This window comes from Melitaea cinxia, chromosome 25 (genome assembly GCF_905220565.1).
Source record: "Melitaea cinxia chromosome 25, ilMelCinx1.1, whole genome shotgun sequence".
Taxonomy (NCBI): Eukaryota; Metazoa; Arthropoda; class Insecta; order Lepidoptera; family Nymphalidae; genus Melitaea; species Melitaea cinxia.
The window spans coordinates 11,515,293-11,538,636 of NC_059418.1; the positions used below are offsets into that span (position 1 = coordinate 11,515,293).

Genomic DNA, 23,344 nt, shown 5'->3' on the forward strand with positions numbered 1-23,344 from the left:
TATTTATACCTTCAAAATAATTATAAATCACATAATTACGATTCAGCCTGTAAAATCTTACTGCTGGGCATAGGTCTCTATCCATGTAGGAGAAGGATGGGAGCTTAATCCGCCACACTGCTCCAATGCGGGCTGGCGGATAAGTTCCCTATATATGAGCAACTATCGCTATCAACTGTATAATCTAATTATTAATCTGTATGCTAATTTTAATTTCAACATACCTAGATCTAGCGTGATAAACGGGGGGGGGGGGGGGTCAAACGGGGGGGTATTTTATCGATGGCCCCTAAGTTACATGTATAGATGACAATTTTATTTTTATTTTTAAATTGTCAATGCAATAAGCTTCCTATTTTCAGTGGATTTAAATTGTCCTGTTTAGTGATAAGGTTACGATTAAACAATAATTACGATTAATAACGTTGTTTTATTTGTAACCCTTTAATGATTTACTTCAAAGATTTATTACTTAACTAGATGTGCCCGTGACTACATCCGCATGGAATTTAACAATAAAAGTTATTTTTCAGTTCGCTGAGTTATAAGATAAATAAAATTCTAAAATAAAAGTAGCCCATGTTACTCCTTATTACATCAGCTATCTGCCAGTGAAAGTCCCGTCAAAATCGGTCCAGCCGCTTCAGAGATTAGCCGGAACAAACACACAGGCAAAAATTATAAAAAAATGTTACTTTGGTATATGTACCGTGTATACATCCATATGCATTTAGTAAAAAGCGATTATTTTGAGATTACAAAGAGACACTCCAATTTTATTTATTTTTATAGATATGTTCTGTGAGGCTCGCTCGCTTCAGGCCTGTAATATCCCACTGCTGGGCATAGGCCTCTTTCCCCATGTTCCAGAAGGGTCAGAGCTTAATCCACCACGCTGCTCCTTTATGGGTTATATAATATATTCCCTACTACGAGTAACGATCGCTATCAGGTGTACATGATAACAACCGGGTCCGACGGCTTAACGTGCTCTCCGAGGCACGGTGGGGAGACCCACAAGGACTGCACAAACACCCAGACCACGGCAAACATCTGCATGACCAATACAAATGTTTCTCATGTGCGGTGACTGTTACGCCAACGAGTGTCTTTGGCAATAGTTGTGAGACTGAGATATAATAGTTTAGTACATATTTAAAAGCACAGATAAACACTCATATTAGTAAACAATTTATTTAAGACAAAATTCTTGATATTTGAGTCCGACAGTGTAACTCGAGTCGATGACGTCACAGACCTTAACAAAACTTTCTTTACTCCTATATTTATAAAGTGTTTTCCCACCCTCCCACTTGCTAGTGAACCGGTGGTCGCTAAAAAACGGCTCATCCGTCTGTATGTCTAATGTTTCAGTTTGAAATGGCAACACCAACCTGGAAATACGATATTTTAAATAAATAGGTATACAAGCAAGAAACATTGATTAAAACCACGTTTAGTTCAATTTTGAAATTGACTCGTGGAAATACTTGTTTAAAAAAAATCCTAGCCTTCACATCTCTTCTAGGGAAGTGTGAATATGTCAACTTTCTCTGAGTTTTCGGACTTTATTGAATATCTTTTTAAGTCTTATGCAGAGTTATGAACACAGATTTTTTTTTTCAAACAAAAATTTTTATGAGGGTAGTCTAATATTAGTTTAGATCTTATAGTGTGCAAAAAGTTAACGATGATTCCGACTAGCCCAGTGTAGTGGCTCTGCTTTCTGCTCCAGTGGTTGCGGGTTCGATCCCAGCTTGCGCGCGTATAATATATTATCTAAACAGCATTTGCTTCGAGAAAATCTTAAGGTTAGAATTTAGAGAAAGAAATCGCTAAGTTGCAGCTTCAAATGAGTAATTAAGAGGTACAGATGGGTAATTTAGAGGTACAGGTGGGCAATTTAGAGGTACAGGTGGGTAATTTAAGAGGTACAGGTGGGTAATTTAGAGGTACAGGTGAGTAATTTAGTGGTACAGATGGGTAATTTAGAGATACAAGAGGGTCTATGTACCTACCTGGTCGCATGTAGGAACATACGGTGTGGTGTTATATCTGCTCGGTCGCTGTATGTGTAGTCTCCAAGTATGGGATGACCCACTGCGCTTGTGTGGACTCGTAGCTGGTGACGGCGACCTACCACCACAATACCGTTACTACCATCACTTGTCTTTGGAACACGTTGCCACAATTTTAGGATAGACTTTTTTTTTTAATCGACAATAATATTCTAAAGCTGAAAAGATTTTGTTTAAGCGTGCTTGTGGACACGCAGCTGGTGACGGCGACCTACTACCACCATACTGTTATCATTACTGACACAAATGAACTGACTGAAGTAAAACTTCTGCACAACAGGCCCGCACTGTGTCTTAGATATACGAAACGTAACTGGCTATGAGAGAAAGAGAATTGGTAATCACCAGCTTACTCCCCAAGTCAGGCATACGTAATGAAAAATTACTTCCAAAAATACAATCGAATTAAGAACCTCCTTCTTTTCAAATCGTTCAAAAATAACATTCAATTACCAGTAACAGGCTTCAGCAGTACCACGCTAACAGCGTCCCCGCCATAGAAGCCTGTCTCCAGAAGGAGTAGCCTCGTGTGTGCCGTACGAGGCTCACCACACAGAGAGGATGTATCCACGGCAGCTGACATCCGATGGCTATTCTCTGGTGTCAGGTCCTTACCTGGTGGAGATAACCATCCGCATTACAAACTTTTATACCATATACCCTATAACGTATACCAAAAACCAGAAAAGGAGACGTTTACTTTGTGCAGTCGGAAACCTGGGAGTTACAATTTTGTTATACCTTCTCGTGCTTACACTGCGATTATTACTATTTATATGAAAGAATTCCTATAGAAAAGAGAGACACAGTAAGAAATTTTCTGCTCAAAATATGGAGCAGCCGAACTGGGGAAATACATAAACCTTACAGAAGATCACAGCTAAATAATACTGCTTTCAAGCAGTGTTGTGTTCCTGTGGCGAGTTGTGTAGTTGGGGAATTGGGGGTCGGCAACGCGCTTGCGACGCTTCTTAAGCTACGGTATTCGCTTACAATCAGATGAGTCGTACGCTTGTTTGCCGACCTAGTATATATATATATTTCATAAACCTCATACAAACATCGACAATTGCAGACCATGTTCCCATTAATCTAATAGCCTCTCACAACATGCTATGAAAATTTTGTCTGCATATGGACATATTTTGCATGTTTTTACGAAATTTATGAGATTGTTGAAGTAAAACTTCTTTACGCACGCTTAACTTGGGGAGTAGGGTGGTGGATGCGTGGCGAGAGCGTTACGAAAAGTGTGATCAGGCGAGGCGAACGGAAGTTTAGATGTTAGGTGGAACTAAAGAAGTTTTACTTCCGTCGTGTAGTTTAAACCACACTCGTTTTTTTCCACAGGGAATCGATTCTTGTCACGATGAAATAAGAAAAGAATTACTTACCGACATCATACTTAATATCCGCCAAATCAAAACTCACATGCCCTCTGACCACCGCCAAGTAATACTTTTTAGTAAGTCTCTTTTCAAAGAGTCTACCAGCTCGAGCTGCCGATGATTTACTCTTCGCGATGCAGAGGATTCCACTAGTCGAGTAGTCCAGACGCTGGACAAAGTGGAGGGGGTCTGATGATGACGAGAGGTGGGAGTCGTGCGATGCGATGTGACACGCTACCGTGTTCTGGAAATCATACTAATATTATAAGATTTTATCTGTCGGTTTAGGTGACGCTGCGTTGGCGCAACGGCCACAGCACTGGTTTGTGGCTGTTGCGCTAGCGGTTGCGGGTTTGATCCCCGCACATGAGAAACATTTGTATTGGCCATACAGGTGTTTACCGTGCTCTGGGTGTTTGTGCAGTCCTTGTGGGTCTCCCCACCGTGCCTTGGAGAGCACTTTAAGCCATCGGTCTCGGTTGTTATCATGTACACCAGATAGCGATCGTTACTCATAGTAAGGAATATATCCGCCAACCCGCATTGAAGCAGCGTGGTAGATTAAGCACTGATCCTTCACCTTCACATAAAAAGGGTAAAGAGGCCTATGCCCAGTAGTAGAATATTACAGGCTGCAGCGATTTGTAAATTTGTATGGAAAATGTCTTCTCGTGTTGCATAGTCCACTAACTGAGGATGGCTAGGCTAACCGAGGTGAAGCTAGTAATAATATAATTGTGTTTCGCGCTTTTACCGTAGTTCGCAGTAGATCCTGAGATTACCGCATTTAAACAAACTCTTCAGCTTCATAATATTAATTTAATAATACCAATTCTGTTGTTTGAACAAATGTAAAACTGAACTTAATTCTAGCACAGCAGTACACATGTTTGGTATGTATATAATCTTAGATCAAAAATACAGTTCAAATTTATTTAAAATTCTTCTACATGAAGAAACAGGCCTCCTCGATGGAAATATTTATTTGAAAAAAATCTTTAAAAGTTTTCATACATCTTTTCTGGGAAAGTGTAAATGTCTTGTTTAACTGTAAAACTCTGAAAAACTCAAATATTTTCTGAAATCTCGGACTTTAAGTCTCTTGTAGTTATGAAAACTTTTAAAGATTTTTTCAAATAAATATTTTCACCAGGGCTATGCCCAGAAGTGAGATGCTACGGGCTGAATAGTTATTTAAAAGCATTTGATTATCTTATTTGAGCCTAAGATGACATACAAAGTCAAAATTAAGTGTTTCTTAAAAAATAAATATAACGATAATTGGTACAATCCTGAAGCGATTTCAATAAAATTTACAGATCATTGTAGCTCATGCTTGAAGCAAAAAAATAAAACATTTTCTTTTATAAAGAGAGAATAATTAAAATGCTATCAAAGTTAGGTGTTATTTGGAATAGTGAATCAATATTGTAGAATAAAAAAAAATGTTTTAGTCTTTTCGACAATTCTATTTTCTTTTTAGCTTCAGTACTATGAAAAAAAAAAGTAATGTCTATGTCAAACAATATCACAACAAAAACATAACCTCAAAACATAAAACATTTTTTGAATTCCAAATGTAATACGGAAAGCTTTTTTAATAATATAATTTCCAACTTACCCTTTCATTTTCGTCATCCGAATTAATGTACATATCGTATGGTTTATTTACAATAACATAATCGTCATCTTCGTACAGTCTCTCGATCGCCATTTTGTATTTTAATTCCCGCTCAAATTTAAAAAAAAAAATTAAAAATGTAAAAATGTTGGGCTTTTTCGGTTTACCTTTTCTACTTTTATGCTTGATATATAATTTGATACCCTCGGACATAAATGCAAGAGGAGAGTTTGGAACGCTGTCTGTATAGCCCTATCAAGACACGCGTTCAGTAATTCCTCCAAGTGCATTTTGTCCTGGGTCCCTAATATTTTTATATTTTTTTTACATCACATTAATGCTCAAAGAATAACTAATGAATAGAATTATGACAGTGCATTTTTCTTCATAGTTTATAAAATGTATGCCAAAAAAGTTCAATATATACAGTTAAAATACTTTTTTTATTATTATTATTACTGGATCAATGAAATATGACAACTATAACGTTTTTCTAATTTTTTCGTTAGTCCTATGAAAAATATATTTTTAAAAATGTTAAAATTATTTTTGAGAACTAGCCTAGCTAGCCTATGTAGCTACTAGTAGCTATTTATAGCTTGTTAGACATATTTTCGATTAGGAATGTGGAAACTAATTAATTTTGGCAACATTCTATACAATGTCACTCATGACAAAGTATGAAAGGACGCCAAACTTTTCAACAAAAAAAAAAACAATACATAAAATCAATACTATTTTTCCACATAAATGAAATAAAGCTACTAAAATTACTAACAATTTAAAAAAAATTGTAATGGAGGACCTATGTACAGCTTGTTTGTGCTCAGGACGGATCTTATTCAAAATTGAAGGGACAGAAATTCAAGAACTTTATGTTCAAATATTAAGTGAAATTTCTGTAAGTGAATTGTATTATTATAAATAAATAAAAAACTGTTACAATGGTAGTATTTTGTTTAAATTATATAATTATTTAGTTAAAAAAGGTCTATATTTATCGATCTATAACTTAGTGTTAAAAATGTTCCATTTTATATTAATTGTATTATTTTAGTTGTTATTAATAAATTTATTAAATGAAGTGTTTCAAATTAAAAAGTTCACTTAAAAAAATTCGACATTTTTGAACCGACTTCAAAAAAAGGAGGAGGTTACTCAATTCGACCGTATATATATATATTTTTTTATGTATGTTCTGGGATAACTCCGTCGTTTATGAACCGATTTTGATAATTCTTTTTTTGTTGGAAAGGAGATATCCCTGGTTTGGTACCATGATGAGAAAACCAGGATCTGATGATGGGATCCAAGAGAAATCAAGAGAAATGTTTACCGATTTTTAATTTAATCGAAAGCCGATGTTTATCATTTGGTCACATTTAAATTTCATCGAGATCTGATTACAACTTTTGGAGTAATCTTTGATAATGTGTATTTACTTGATTATTTTTTTTCTCTACCTACGTTGTATTACTTGTCGATATAATTTAAGTCGGTTTTTCTTCATTTGCCTGTAAACTCAATTATCTAATTAGAACATGAGCGTAATTACCTAACAATAATTTTTTCTTTAAACATTTTTAAATATCATATCAAAAATCGACCGTTCCAGCTGGGATCGAATCTGCATCTCCAACTGACCGTGTCGGTGCTCTAGCCAATTAAGCTATAAAATGATATACCTGCTAGATCGAAATTTTTGATATGATGATTTTATATTCAGTTCTATGCGACCGCGGCGTCTTCTATGAGTTGATTCTTTATGAGTGAGTTCTTTTACAGAAACCCGTACTCGTCGGAGATACGGGTTCGATCCCCACTGAAATGATCGATTTTCGATATTTTATATATGATAATTAAAAATGTTTAGAATTCCCTAATATGTGGGTAACAAAAAAACAAATAATAGAATTTTTATTTTATTTTTATAGTTTATAATTACGATATAAAATACATTATCAGTTTTATTTAGTTTTCATTTTTTTTTTTCGTCTATTATTTTAAATCTTATTAAAGATAATCGCTTTAGCCTGTAATATCCCACTACTGGGCATAGGCCTCTTTCCCCATGTAGGAGAAGGATCAGAGCTTAATCCACCACGCTGCTCCAATGCGGGTTGGCGGATATATTCCCTACTATGAGTAACGATCGCTATCAGGTGTACATTATAACAACCGGGACCGATGGCTTAACGTGCTCTCCGAGGCACGGAGGGGAGACCCACAAGGACTGCACACCACCCAGACTACGGCAAACACCTGTATGGCCAATACAAATGTTTGTCATGTGCAAAAGATAATCATTTTTAAAGTATGCTTAATTTTTATTAAGTCAAAAGTTTGTATTTGAGGAACTCTGACACTATTTGAGGGCTGCTGAGTGTGAGATGCTTATTTTGTTTCACTGTTGTGTTTGATTGTTTACATTTTTATTTGTGCGATTGGCTACTTGGCCGTGAGCAGATATGGCATTAGTCAATCTTGTTTAGGGTGTCACTGGGAATCTAAAATGAATGGTTTTATATAGATTTCAGAAGGAACTATGTCCATCTCTGTACGTGTCTGTTGGGAGTGCAAGGCTCTGCTTTGTAGATTTATGAAGTTCAAGAAACGAGCGCAGCGGAGTTACAGGGAACTTTTAGAATATGTGAGTATCATTATTTAGTAAATTATGTACTACTGTTTTATGAAGGCAAGGCACGGTAGGCAATATCCTGCTCATAATATGGAGCGGCCCGACTTAGGCCACCTTACAGAAGATCATAGCTAAATAACACTGCTATCATGTAGTCTTGTTTTCTTTTGTAAAGTAGAAAGTTCTTGGGGAGGGTAGGGTGTAGGGTCGGTAATATTCTGGCTACCAAGCTAGATATAAGTATAGTATTATAAGGAGATAATAAAAAAAAAAAAACAGAAATTGTACCATACATTAGAATAAGAACCGGTCGGTGGACTCACGTCTCTTTTGGAGACATTAATAACATAGTCTAACTTGAATAGCGATGTTGCTGAGTAACGCCTACCTTGAAAAAAAAAAAAAAATAAAAATAATAATTGCATGTTTTTAGAATAAAAAAGGACATGGGTTCATAAGCCCGTGGATGTATATCACTTGTAAAAAAAAAAAAAAATCTGGCTACCTGTTGTTACAGGTATCCATAAACTACAGTGTCCACTTACGTACTGATAGAACATATCCTTGTTTGTCACTGCTATTTGATATAATTTACAGATGTAAGTTTTTCAATTCCAGAATGCCTCAAGCGTAAAACCAGTACTAGAGAAGTTACCGAGCCTTCAAACCCACTCGGTGCACAGCAGTAACTACCCAGAGCTAGAAGTGAAGTTAGAATACGACGGTTTAGATATCAAAGAGGAGCTATCAGATGGGGAGACTCATTACGAACCCGAGAACTTCGCCTACGAGCTGGTGGTAGAGGATATTGGTAGTAAGAAGAAAGGAGAAGAAAATAAGAAGGTACTAGCATTGTCCTGCGGCTTGACCCGTGTAAATTTGAGTGATACTAAACTATAATATAGCCTATAGCCTTCAGTAAATGAACTGTCCAACAGTAAAAGAGTTTTTCGGTTTCCAAACGCATTAGTTCCTTAATTGACTAAACAAACTCTTCGCTTCAGCCTGTAATATCCCACTACTGGGCATAGGCCTCTTTTCCCATTTAGGAGAAGGATCAGACCTTGTACGGGTCAACGCACATTGAGCAATATGATTGTTTTGCTAATTAGTAACCTCTTTAATTTAGCTGATTTATTACGAAATTGTTATTTTTCTTATGCAGATTTCTAATGAAATTGATATTTGTTTGCTACGAATGACGTCAAATGACGTCTGTACTTCTGCCTATATATACTCAAAATAATCTTAATAAATGTGTGTTAGATCGACTTTCATTGGGTTTGGTTTACCTCATAACCTTCCCTCACATGTCATCTCTCACTCAACCATAGACTGTACCAAACAGACCTTAATCTACCACGCTGCTCCAATGCGGGTTGGCGGATATATTCCCTACTATGAGTAACGATCGCTATCAGGTGTACATGATAACAACCGGGACCGACGGCTTAACGTGCTCTCCGAGGCTCGGTGGGGAGCAACAGCAAACAGCCAGACCACGGCAAACACCTGTATGGCCAATACAAATGTTTGTCATGTGGAGGGATCATGCGGGGATCGAACCAGCAACCGCCAGCGCAACAGGTTACAATCCATGGCTGTGACCGTTGCGCCAACGCGGCGTCAACACAACAAATTCTTAAGCTTTATAATATATGTATAGTTAAGTTTTTTTATGGTCTGGGCGTGTGTCCCCGGACAGTACATAAAGTTATCGGTCCCAGTGACCAGCCCAGTCATCTATTCCTAAAGCAACACATACATAAAATGTCTACCCCAAGCAGGATACGAATCTACGATGTTTAGACAATCAAAAGTACCACTATACTGGAACAGACATCAACAGTACTTCCAATGAAATATAATTCTTTACAGACAACAAAAAAGAAGTCAAAGCAGAAGGTGAAATTAAAAAAGAAGAAGTTAGAAGTTAAAAGTGTATCAAAAGAGAGTGACTTGGAAACGGAGTGCCTTGAAAGTGAGATAAGCGATAAGTTCAAATGTGATGAGTGTAGCGCGGTGTTCGGAGACAAGGCTGAATTGAAGCAACACGTGGAAGTCGAGCACACAGTTCCTGTACAGGTATGTCTCACAGAAATATTGTTTGTGTAACACTAATATAAGTTTAATCAAATAAGGCTTTTATTATGATAAAATTATACAAATTAAAAGTATGTTAAATGTAGTAGTTATTGCTAAATAAAACCGTACGCATGCGAAAATAAATCAATATTTGAGAAGAGACATGTCGTGTGGAGTGAGTTAATTTTGTTTTGAGTGAGCTGATGTCATGTTGAGTGAGCTGGCGTTGTTTTGAGTTAGTTGATGTCGTGTTGAGTGAGCTGATGTTGTGTTGAGTAAGCTAATGTTGTTTTGAGTGAGCTGATGTTGTTTTGAGTGAGCTGATGTTGTGTTGAGTAAGCTAATGTTGTTTTGAGTGAGCTGATATTGTTTTGAGTGAGCGGATATTGTGTTGAGTAAGCTGATGTCATGTTTAATGAGCTAATGTCGTTATGAGTTAGCTGGTGTTGTTTTGAGTGAGCTGGTATCGTTTTGAGTAAGCTGATGTCGTGTTGAGTGAGCTGATATTGTTTTGAGTGAGCTGATGTGTTGAGTGAGCTGATGTCGTGTTCTGAGCGGACATCACGTTGAGTGACTTAGGTAATTGTTATGAGGTATGTTGATGTGTTGAGTGAGCTGATGTCGTGTTCTGAGCTGATATCATGTTGAGTGACTTAGGTAATTGTTATGAGGTATGTTTACATGGTAATTGATTGGTTTTATAGGGTAAAAATGTTCAATAATCTCGTGTAACGTCATCCACGTTACACAAATTATATAACCCTCCAGGAGCCTGTGATGAACGGAAGTCTACCTCGCAGTCGAGAGCAGTTACCGGAGAGGCCTCAGTGCGTTGAGTGCGGGAAGATCTTCAGTTCACGGAAGACATACAGATACCACCTCAAGTGAGTGTCGTATACTAAGTTAACTTATTATTCTTCTCAGCAGAACTTGGGTTGTTCATATTATTGTTTATTGTGTTTGCTAAAGCAAGGATAAGGAAGGGATCTTCGCACATGACATGACAAATATTTGCATTACATAGATAACTGTCATTGTGGGTGTTTGTATGTGTGTGTTTTACACGGTAGTAAAATAACTACCAACCCCTCTCTTCCCGTGAGTATCGTAAGAGGCGACTAAGCATTAGAGGTGACTAAGGAATAACACAGTTCCTCTACCACTATGGAACTTAAAAAGTCGACCGATGGCGGGATAGTCATCCAACTGCTGGCTTTGAAATACACAGGCCGAAGACGGGCAGCAGCGTCTTCGGTGCGACAAAGCCAGGTTGTGGTCACCAACCCGCCTACTCAGCGCGGTGACTATGGGCAACACACATGACTTCACGCCATTTTTGGCGCGAACTTGTGGATCCTATGTCCAGCAGTGGACTGCGATAGGCTGAAGTGTTGATGAAAATAACAATTTTGTTTCAGTGTTCTACATAAAGGCCAGAACAGATACCCTTGCCCGAGGTGTGGTAAAGTTTATCAATGGAAATCGAACCTCGGACGGCATATGAGGAGTCACAAGGTATTAATAATTTTAATTTATTTGTACTAGTACTAGTTGCATAAAAAAATAAATTAAAATTAATTTATTTTGTTTATATAATGTAATTTATATTATCTATAACCATCCAACTGCTGGCTTTGAAATACACAGTTTGAAGACGGGCAGCAGCGTCTTCGGTGCGACAAAGCCAGCCCTGCGGTCACCGACCCGCCTGCCCAGAGTGGTGACTATGGGCAAAACACATGAGTTCACGTTATTTTTGGCGTAAACTTGTGGAGGCCTATGTCCAGCAGTGGATTGTTTAGGCTGTAATGATGATTATCTATAACCACCCCATGCTTTTGTGCGTGTAACAACCCGGTTTGCGGGATGAATATTTGTATTTATACTAATATTCCTTTTTTGTTTGGATGTCTGTCCTTTTGGATCTCCCCACAGTGTTTTGGAGAGCACGTTAAGCCATCGGTCCCGATTGTTATTATATACCCTTAATAGCGATCGTTTATCATAGTAGGGAATATATTATATAGGAGCAGCGTGGTAGATTAAGCTCTGATCCTTCTCCTATATGGAGAAAGAGGACTTAGTCCAACAGTGGGATTTCACAGGCTGAATGTATGCATGCTGCCTGTGCTTAAGAAAGATCTGTCACAGGTTACACTGTCATTTATTCGTTGTGTATGATAAGTAAGTTAAAAGTTTTATAAATAAATATAACATACACACACGGTCGTCTGTTTCTATTATAAGCAACTTAATACTTGAGATACAGGTAACAGCCGACTGTTACTTTAATAATATATAAATATATAAATACACAGTTATAAAACCCAGATTCAGTCGGGAATCGAATCTGCAACCCGCGGAACTTGTTTGTGTTTGAAAAGGAAACCAATTGAAAGCGATTGCATTCCTAAGTGTGCCACTACAGGCGCGCGACAGCGGCGAGCTGCACTGCCGCGCGTGCGACAAGCGGTTCGCGTCCGTGGCGACGTACCGCCAGCACCTGCGCGTGTCGCGGCGGCACGTCGCCGAGACCGACTTCACGTGAGCACTGCGGCACTCTGCCACTACAGGCGACAAGCGGTTCGCGTCCGTGGCGACGTACCGCCAGCACCTGCGCGTGTCGCGGCGGCACGTCGCCGAGACCGACTTCACGTGAGCACTGCGGCACTTTGCCACTACAGGCGACAAGCGGTTCGCGTCCGTGGCGACGTACCGCCAGCACCTGCGCGTGTCGAGGCGGCACGTCGCCGAGACCGACTTCACGTGAGCACTGCGGCACTTTGCCACTACAGGCGACAAGCGGTTCGCGTCCGTGGCGACGTACCGCCAGCACCTGCGCGTGTCGAGGCGGCACGTCGCCGAGACCGACTTCACGTGAGCACTGCGGCACTTTGCCACTACAGGCGACAAGCGGTTCGCGTCCGTGGCGACGTACCGCCAGCACCTGCGCGTGTCGCGGCGGCACGTCGCCGAGACCGACTTCACGTGAGCACTGCGGCACTTTGCCACTACAGGCGACAAGCGGTTCGCGTCCGTGGCGACGTACCGCCAGCACCTGCGCGTGTCGAGGCGGCACGTCGCCGAGACCGACTTCACGTGAGCACTGCGGCACTTTGCCACTACAGGCGACAAGCGGTTCGCGTCCGTGGCGACGTACCGCCAGCACCTGCGCGTGTCGAGGCGGCACGTCGCCGAGACCGACTTCACGTGAGCACTGCGGCACTTTGCCACTACAGGCGACAAGCGGTTCGCGTCCGTGGCGACGTACCGCCAGCACCTGCGCGTGTCGAGGCGGCACGTCGCCGAGACCGACTTCACGTGAGCACTGCGGCACTTTGCCACTACAGGCGACAAGCGGTTCGCGTCCGTGGCGACGTACCGCCAGCACCTGCGCGTGTCGCGGCGGCACGTCGCCGAGACCGACTTCACGTGAGCACTGCGGCACTTTGCCACTACAGGCGACAAGCGGTTCGCGTCCGTGGCGACGTACCGCCAGCACCTGCGCGTGTCGAGGCGGCACGTCGCCGAGACCGACTTCACGTGAGCACTGCGGCACTTTGCCACTACAGGCGACAAGCGGTTCGCGTCCGTGGCGACGTACCGCCAGCACCTGCGCGTGTCGAGGCGGCACGTCGCCGAGACCGACTTCACGTGAGCACTGCGGCACTTTGCCACTACAGGCGACAAGCGGTTCGCGTCCGTGGCGACGTACCGCCAGCACCTGCGCGTGTCGCGGCGGCACGTCGCCGAGACCGACTTCACGTGAGCACTGCGGCACTTTGCCACTACAGGCGACAAGCGGTTCGCGTCCGTGGCGACGTACCGCCAGCACCTGCGCGTGTCGAGGCGGCACGTCGCCGAGACCGACTTCACGTGAGCACTGCGGCACTTTGCCACTACAGGCGACAAGCGGTTCGCGTCCGTGGCGACGTACCGCCAGCACCTGCGCGTGTCGAGGCGGCACGTCGCCGAGACCGACTTCACGTGAGCACTGCGGCACTTTGCCACTACAGGCGACAAGCGGTTCGCGTCCGTGGCGACGTACCGCCAGCACCTGCGCGTGTCGAGGCGGCACGTCGCCGAGACCGACTTCACGTGAGCACTGCGGCACTTTGCCACTACAGGCGACAAGCGGTTCGCGTCCGTGGCGACGTACCGCCAGCACCTGCGCGTGTCGAGGCGGCACGTCGCCGAGACCGACTTCACGTGAGCACTGCGGCACTTTGCCACTACAGGCGACAAGCGGTTCGCGTCCGTGGCGACGTACCGCCAGCACCTGCGCGTGTCGAGGCGGCACGTCGCCGAGACCGACTTCACGTGAGCACTGCGGCACTTTGCCACTACAGGCGACAAGCGGTTCGCGTCCGTGGCGACGTACCGCCAGCACCTGCGCGTGTCGAGGCGGCACGTCGCCGAGACCGACTTCACGTGAGCACTGCGGCACTTTGCCACTACAGGCGACAAGCGGTTCGCGTCCGTGGCGACGTACCGCCAGCACCTGCGCGTGTCGAGGCGGCACGTCGCCGAGACCGACTTCACGTGAGCACTGCGGCACTTTGCCACTACAGGCGACAAGCGGTTCGCGTCCGTGGCGACGTACCGCCAGCACCTGCGCGTGTCGAGGCGGCACGTCGCCGAGACCGACTTCACGTGAGCACTGCGGCACTTTGCCACTACAGGCGACAAGCGGTTCGCGTCCGTGGCGACGTACCGCCAGCACCTGCGCGTGTCGAGGCGGCACGTCGCCGAGACCGACTTCACGTGAGCACTGCGGCACTTTGCCACTACAGGCGACAAGCGGTTCGCGTCCGTGGCGACGTACCGCCAGCACCTGCGCGTGTCGAGGCGGCACGTCGCCGAGACCGACTTCACGTGAGCACTGCGGCACTTTGCCACTACAGGCGACAAGCGGTTCGCGTCCGTGGCGACGTACCGCCAGCACCTGCGCGTGTCGAGGCGGCACGTCGCCGAGACCGACTTCACGTGAGCACTGCGGCACTTTGCCACTACAGGCGACAAGCGGTTCGCGTCCGTGGCGACGTACCGCCAGCACCTGCGCGTGTCGAGGCGGCACGTCGCCGAGACCGACTTCACGTGAGCACTGCGGCACTTTGCCACTACAGGCGACAAGCGGTTCGCGTCCGTGGCGACGTACCGCCAGCACCTGCGCGTGTCGAGGCGGCACGTCGCCGAGACCGACTTCACGTGAGCACTGCGGCACTTTGCCACTACAGGCGACAAGCGGTTCGCGTCCGTGGCGACGTACCGCCAGCACCTGCGCGTGTCGAGGCGGCACGTCGCCGAGACCGACTTCACGTGAGCACTGCGGCACTTTGCCACTACAGGCGACAAGCGGTTCGCGTCCGTGGCGACGTACCGCCAGCACCTGCGCGTGTCGAGGCGGCACGTCGCCGAGACCGACTTCACGTGAGCACTGCGGCACTTTGCCACTACAGGCGACAAGCGGTTCGCGTCCGTGGCGACGTACCGCCAGCACCTGCGCGTGTCGAGGCGGCACGTCGCCGAGACCGACTTCACGTGAGCACTGCGGCACTTTGCCACTACAGGCGACAAGCGGTTCGCGTCCGTGGCGACGTACCGCCAGCACCTGCGCGTGTCGAGGCGGCACGTCGCCGAGACCGACTTCACGTGAGCACTGCGGCACTTTGCCACTACAGGCGACAAGCGGTTCGCGTCCGTGGCGACGTACCGCCAGCACCTGCGCGTGTCGAGGCGGCACGTCGCCGAGACCGACTTCACGTGAGCACTGCGGCACTTTGCCACTACAGGCGACAAGCGGTTCGCGTCCGTGGCGACGTACCGCCAGCACCTGCGCGTGTCGAGGCGGCACGTCGCCGAGACCGACTTCACGTGAGCACTGCGGCACTTTGCCACTACAGGCGACAAGCGGTTCGCGTCCGTGGCGACGTACCGCCAGCACCTGCGCGTGTCGAGGCGGCACGTCGCCGAGACCGACTTCACGTGAGCACTGCGGCACTTTGCCACTACAGGCGACAAGCGGTTCGCGTCCGTGGCGACGTACCGCCAGCACCTGCGCGTGTCGAGGCGGCACGTCGCCGAGACCGACTTCACGTGAGCACTGCGGCACTTTGCCACTACAGGCGACAAGCGGTTCGCGTCCGTGGCGACGTACCGCCAGCACCTGCGCGTGTCGAGGCGGCACGTCGCCGAGACCGACTTCACGTGAGCACTGCGGCACTTTGCCACTACAGGCGACAAGCGGTTCGCGTCCGTGGCGACGTACCGCCAGCACCTGCGCGTGTCGAGGCGGCACGTCGCCGAGACCGACTTCACGTGAGCACTGCGGCACTTTGCCACTACAGGCGACAAGCGGTTCGCGTCCGTGGCGACGTACCGCCAGCACCTGCGCGTGTCGAGGCGGCACGTCGCCGAGACCGACTTCACGTGAGCACTGCGGCACTTTGCCACTACAGGCGACAAGCGGTTCGCGTCCGTGGCGACGTACCGCCAGCACCTGCGCGTGTCGAGGTGGCACGTCGCCGAGACCGACTTCACGTGAGCACTGCGGCACTTTGCCACTACAGGCGACAAGCGGTTCGCGTCCGTGGCGACGTACCGCCAGCACCTGCGCGTGTCGAGGCGGCACGTCGCCGAGACCGACTTCACGTGAGCACTGCGGCACTTTGCCACTACAGGCGACAAGCGGTTCGCGTCCGTGGCGACGTACCGCCAGCACCTGCGCGTGTCGAGGCGGCACGTCGCCGAGACCGACTTCACGTGAGCACTGCGGCACTTTGCCACTACAGGCGACAAGCGGTTCGCGTCCGTGGCGACGTACCGCCAGCACCTGCGCGTGTCGAGGCGGCACGTCGCCGAGACCGACTTCACGTGAGCACTGCGGCACTTTGCCACTACAGGCGACAAGCGGTTCGCGTCCGTGGCGACGTACCGCCAGCACCTGCGCGTGTCGAGGCGGCACGTCGCCGAGACCGACTTCACGTGAGCACTGCGGCACTTTGCCACTACAGGCGACAAGCGGTTCGCGTCCGTGGCGACGTACCGCCAGCACCTGCGCGTGTCGAGGCGGCACGTCGCCGAGACCGACTTCACGTGAGCACTGCGGCACTTTGCCACTACAGGCGACAAGCGGTTCGCGTCCGTGGCGACGTACCGCCAGCACCTGCGCGTGTCGAGGCGGCACGTCGCCGAGACCGACTTCACGTGAGCACTGCGGCACTCTGCAGCGCCACACACCGCACTTACTCCACACTTACTCCGCACTTCCTCCACACTTACACCAAACTTACTCCACACTTACACCACACTTACACCACACTTACTCCGCACTTACGCCACACTTACTCCACACTTACGCCACACTTAACACTTCACTTACACCACACTTACTCCACACTTACGCCATACTTACGCCACACTTACTCCACACTACACTTACACCACACTTACTCCACACTACACTTACGCCTCACTTACGCCACACTATACCACTCTAAAGTGCTCAATGTTCGACATCGCTGCAAAAGGATATAGCCTTATAGATATGTCGGTTGATTGCTCTGCCAATTTCCTACAATTTCCTTTATACAAAACTTAATAAAATACTAGTACACTTAATATCTATTATTCCAATGTTATACGTCAAGATACATAACACTCAACAATACACTATACCACTTTAAACCGCTCTTCAATACATTATACCACTCCACGACAGTCTACAATACACTATACCACTCTACAACACTCTACAATACATTATACCACTCTACAACACTCTACAATACATTATACCACTCTACAACGCTTTACAATACACTATACCACTATCTATTTTTTGTGTACCTACGTTGTATTATACTGCATAACTTTTCACTGGGTTTACCGATTTTAATGATTCTTGTATTAGTTGATGATTCTTGTATCATTTAAATTTTATTGAGATTTGATAACTACTTTTTTAAGTAATGTTCGATAGCAAATATTTACTTGACTAATTTTTTTGTCTACTTAAGTTGTATTACTTGTCGATGTAATTGAAGTCGGTTTTTTTTTGTTTGCGAACACAATTATATATTTCAGGTTTATGTGCAACGAGTGCGGCAAGAAGTTCGTGAACAAGACACGCCTGCGGGACCACATCGACTGGGAACACCTCCATAAGATCAAGTTCCGCTGCCAGCTCTGCGATAAGGTCTGACAGACACACACGCGCACACACACACACACACACACACACACACACACACACACACACACACACACACACACACACACACACACACACACACAAACACACAAACATTTCTTTAGGACTGTGCCCCTCGGTTTTACACGCCTTAGTTCGAATTAAAAAATAGTCTCCCTCGGTAAATGGGCTACAACACAAAAATTTTCAATTAAAACCCTTAGGAATTGGAATCTTTTCGGGTTTATATTATAACTATTGATATATTTGGAATTTGTATATTTGTGTGTATGATTATACCTACTAATATCTATATATATAAAAATTTAGCGTCACGATGTATGTTCGCGATAAACTCCGAAACAACTGAACCAATTTTTATAAAGTTTTGTGAACATCTATTATTTGGTCCAACTTGGGAGATAGGGTAGTTTTTATATCAATTGGACCTGGTAGGTGGCGCTGCTGTCGGTATGTAAGCAATCAAATTTGGTAGCTGTTTTACAGGCAGGACAGCGTCTGCCGGGTCTACTAGTAATATTATAAATGTGAATGTAAGTTTGTGTGTTACGCTTTCACGCGAAAACTACTTAACCGATCATCATGAAACTCTACACATATTCTTGGAGGTATTAAAAGTAATACAGGGTGCTTATTATGAAAAAAATTCAATGCGCGTGAAGCCGCGGCAAAAGCTAGTAGTATATACAGGGTGACTGGTGAATTACTATCAATATTTACAGAGGATACTCGGTACATGATTCTCATTCGAATTATGTAAAAAAAATAGGTACTTAATTTTTGACAATATTCCCACACATTTCAATTTAAATAAATGAAATGTAGACATATTAATTTTCAGCCATAATGGCGGCGCGTGCGGCCTTGGCCTTGTACCGTGCCGCTTGCCGCCGCCCGCCGCAACCCCCGCCAATTCGAATTCCCCCCTAAATTCGATTAGTAGGTCACTAGGTCAGTTGGGCGAGCGCCGCCATAAGGTTTGTACGTCGGAGTACGTCCATCTTCCAACGCGCGCGCCTAGTAATCGATCTTACGCGTATACCTAATATGTCTCGTGTGAATGTGACCTGTCATAAGTAATTAGGTACGGCTTATCAATACACAAATGCAGTGTACTTAAAAGTGACCCGTTCGTGTTATATCATGTAAAAGACAATAAGTATAGTTGGTTCATTTATTACGTAAGACGATTTAGGGGGAGAGGGGGTCGATCATGTCCTTTAGTCTCGATAGTTCTTAGGTAAAATTACAAAAATGCGCAAAGTGAAAATACCTTGAAAAATCGCGGCAACCGCGCGAGTGCCGACTAGTTGTCACTTGCTTTCGTAAACAACATTCGTTATTTTGTTGATAAATTTTAATATTGTAGTTGAATATGTAGTTTTTTTTTTTGTTAAGTTTTGGACTGAAAATCTTATATCGGTAAAGATCATAATTAAAACCAAAGTTTATTACTACCAAAAAATAAAAATTATTAGTACCTACCTAAAGTACAAATAAAAATAAACATTGAAACAAACCAAACGTGTATTCATTTTTTCGTTTAGATTCTTACGTAATAAATTAATATTTATCAAATTATCAAGGGGAATATTTATCAAGGGGAAGGGGTCGGCCTAATCTTATTTTGGTATTTTTGCCTGTCCGAAGCTAAAATTAAAGTATGAAGGGGGATTGGATCATACTGGTTTATCAAAAGTAGCCTGCTACCCTGTTAACACTTGGCGGTGTTTGGACGTAGGTAAACGACCGCGCGATAACTAAATGTACCTATACCTACACACCTGCTTTGTGACGACTGCGCAGCTAGGGCGTCCAGACGACGCGTAATTAGCGAGATAACTGTTGGTTAACTTTACTTAGAAGTTTATGAATATTTATTTTATATGTAATTTTTTTTCGTCATATATGATCCTCAAATAACACGTCCTCAAATATTGATACTAATTCACCAGTCACCCTGTATATGTATGTACACCTCCATGCCGTCTAATTCTTCTTCATGTCCTTTTCATGCTTAATGTTGTGTGGATAAGACCGCCTTATGTACATGTTTGTTATCATTTTCGATGTAAATAATTTCCTCTTAGTGAACAATAAAGTATATTTGTATTGTATTACTAGCGACCAGCCCCGGCTTCGCACGGTTGCAAAAAACAATCAGTATTCCTCTACTATATTATACATGTATTATACATACAAACCTTCCTCTGGAACCACTCGATTCACTAAAGAAAACCGCATCAAAATCCGTTGCGTAGTTTTAAAGATTTGCACACAGACAGCTGGAAGCTTGTTTCACACTATGCAATGTTTCCAGCCCTTCAAGTGTCACACATCCCTCTACGTCCATATGCAAAACGTCCACAGGAACAAGGAGAAGAAGGACAACCTGTGCCACGTCTGCGGGAAATCTTACCAGGTGGGTTTTTAATTTCAGTTTTAAATTATTTCAAATATGATATTTTGGCGTTTCGAGCCGACCGATGGCTGGATAACCATTTAATTACTGGCTTTGAAATACACAGGCCGAAGACGGGCGGCAGCGTCTTCGGTGCGACAAAGCCAGGTTGTGGTCACCAACCCGCTTGCCTAGCGTGGTGATTATGGGCAACACATACGAGTTCACGCTATTTTTGGCTCGAACTTGTTGAGGCCTATATCCAGTAGTGGACTGTGATAGGCTGAAATGATGATGATGAATGATGACGATGAAGATCTATGTGCTAAAATTGATTTGATTTTATATTTATTAATTAACATAATACATGAATAAAGAATATAAAATACGAAAATATAATTTATTAACTGTGGTAGGGAACATCAGGCAGTTGAAATGGTGAAGCACCTCGACCTTACAGGAGGTCACAGCTAAATAATGCTGTTTTCAAGCAGTTCTGTTTCTGTGTGAGTAAGGTGACCAGATCTCCTGGGGGGATTGTGGGTAGGGTCGGCAACTTTAGATGCTTCTGATGTTGCAGGTGTCTATAAGCTACGGTAACCGGTCACCATCAGAACTGTACGCTTATTTGCCACCTTCTTAGTATTAAAATATATATATATATATATATAATGTTTTATTTTATAATTATTCTTGTATATTTTGAACAGTAAAACAATAATTGTGTTGCTCTGAAAAGAGAAACAACATTTAAAGCTATTGCTTCACCAGTTCTTAATAATAACTATTATTTAAATATTTACAATTACAATCGTTTAATATGAAAAAAACAGCTCCATAGCAACCAATTCGCAGATCAAATGTCCATCAAAGAACAATTACAAATTATATTAATAACTACTTAAATGAAGTGTCACGCACTTTGTTTACATATATATATATATATATCAATTTAATTATATTATCATTAGAACGCGGCCAAGCTGAAGTACCACATAGTCGCGATGCACACGAGCGAGACGCCGTACTCCTGCGAGCAGTGCAGCGCCGCCTTCGGCTGGTACTCGTCGCTGTACCGGCACGTGCGGGAGGTGCACTACAAGGTCGGGGAGCGCAAGTGGCGCTACATCATTATTATTATTTATTATTTTAGTTTAAATTTTCAAAATTCATAGAATACAGCTTAAAACATAACTTAAAAATAATATATAATGTATTTGGATTTGGAATCTTACATAGTGAGAGAACTTTAATAAGGAGATGTCTATTGACTACTACATGTAAAGATGATGATGATCCAATAAAGGATCGAAACGTCGCATGAATTTGCAATTAGTGGTTTGATTGGCACCTTATGTCCACTTTCCTGCGAACCGTCGAAGAATACTTATAACAAATGGACACAACGATAAATAATTATTATTTATTATTTATTTATGCATTAAAGAAAAAACTTAGAACTAACATTACAGTAACCCGATGCGTTAGTTAAGTTGATCACAACAAATAACATTAAATTTAACAAACAATTTAAACAATTCAATAAAAACAAAATAATCAAAAAATATAAAATAATCAATAAATAATCACGCTTAAAAAATTCATAAAATTCATAAAAAACAAACATAATAATAATACAAATTAGTACATTTATATTAATAAAATTAAAATCATATGATACACCACACAACACTGTATTACACGACCCGACACGGCACTACATTACACGACTTGACACTACATTACACGACTTGACACTACATTACCCGACTTGACACTACATTACCCGACTTGATACTACATTACACGACTTGATACTACATTACACGACTTGATACTACATTACCCGACATGACACTACATTACCCGACTTGACACTTGTTCGTAATTCAGATTGCTCGTGTAGTATTTGATTTTAAGATCAATCGTTATTAAAACTATTTAACGTTTACTTTTACTTGAAATAAGAGACGACTCGTATGATAAGGATTTCGTGTATTGTCTGACCAAATAACAACGAAAGAAAAGCGAATCGTAAGAAGTTGGTGAAGTTTCCCCGCCCGTCACGCACGACTTGACACTAGTTTGCACGACTTGACACTACATTACCCGACTTAACACTACATTACACGATTTGACCCTACATTACACCGTACAGCACAATATAACACAACACGACAATAAATTAAATTAAAAATATCTTTATACAAATTAGCTTCAAAAGCACTTTCGAATCGTCATTTTACAAATATTTTAATCATTTTTAAAAGTGAAGCTAGCACCGGTTCGGAATGTAGGTGCAGAGAAGAATCGGCAAGAAACTCCGCAGTTACTCTTTTGAAAATAATATATAAACTGTGTTTTAGTACAAAATTAGAAACATGTTGCATAAAATACAGCGTCACACACATCTTTATCATCTATGTAAAGGACACCTGATAACGATCGTTACTCATAGTAAAGAATATATCCGCATTGGAGCAGCGTGGTGGATTAAGCTCTTATCCTTCTCCTACAGGGAAAGAAGCTTAAGCCCAGCAGTGGGATATTACAGGCGGAAGCGTACACGATACTATATCACAATTTCTATCCATAAAAGTAGTTCAAATACATTAATAAATATATAATTCACAGATGAAGATCCAGCCGAAGAAGACCAAGAAGGCGAGGAAGGGCGCAGAAGTGCCATCGGGCCCTCCGGACTGCTAACGCAAACTACGTGTCTGTGACAATCGTGTCACAATAGTACATCAGTGGCCGATCAGTGACATTGTTTTGTAGCCTATTTTTAATTGTACTGGTTGTACTGATTTTGATGATTCCAAAAAGCTGGTGTTTATCGTCTATCACGACTCTTTCCCGTAGGGGTAGGCAGAGACCACTTCTTTCCACTTGCTACAATCCTTACATACTTCTTTCGC

The 23,344-nt window shown here is 43.5% G+C and overlaps 2 protein-coding genes across 2 annotated transcripts; one reads left to right on the top strand and one right to left on the bottom strand.

The window, feature by feature from the left end:
• Positions 1-1,178: 1,178 nt before the first annotated feature.
• LOC123666163 (RNA pseudouridylate synthase domain-containing protein 1-like) lies at positions 1,179-5,189 on the bottom strand. The gene is made up of 5 exons (XM_045600368.1): positions 5,088-5,189; positions 3,473-3,710; positions 2,532-2,693; positions 2,019-2,136; positions 1,179-1,394 (listed from the first exon to the last, which is right to left on the bottom strand). Exons 1-5 carry the CDS (start codon positions 5,178-5,180, stop codon positions 1,193-1,195), a joined length of 813 nt encoding a protein of 270 aa, XP_045456324.1. The 5' UTR covers positions 5,181-5,189; the 3' UTR covers positions 1,179-1,192.
• A 475-nt stretch (positions 5,190-5,664) lies between these two features.
• On the top strand, positions 5,665-21,665 carry LOC123666119 (zinc finger protein 583-like). Its single transcript, XM_045600325.1, has 10 exons — positions 5,665-5,988; positions 7,618-7,737; positions 8,344-8,568; positions 9,604-9,810; positions 10,579-10,694; positions 11,229-11,325; positions 12,239-12,354; positions 17,896-18,007; positions 20,343-20,444; positions 21,395-21,665. Exons 1-10 carry the CDS (start codon positions 5,884-5,886, stop codon positions 21,596-21,598), a joined length of 1,404 nt encoding a protein of 467 aa, XP_045456281.1. The 5' UTR covers positions 5,665-5,883; the 3' UTR covers positions 21,599-21,665.
• Positions 21,666-23,344: the final 1,679 nt, after the last annotated feature.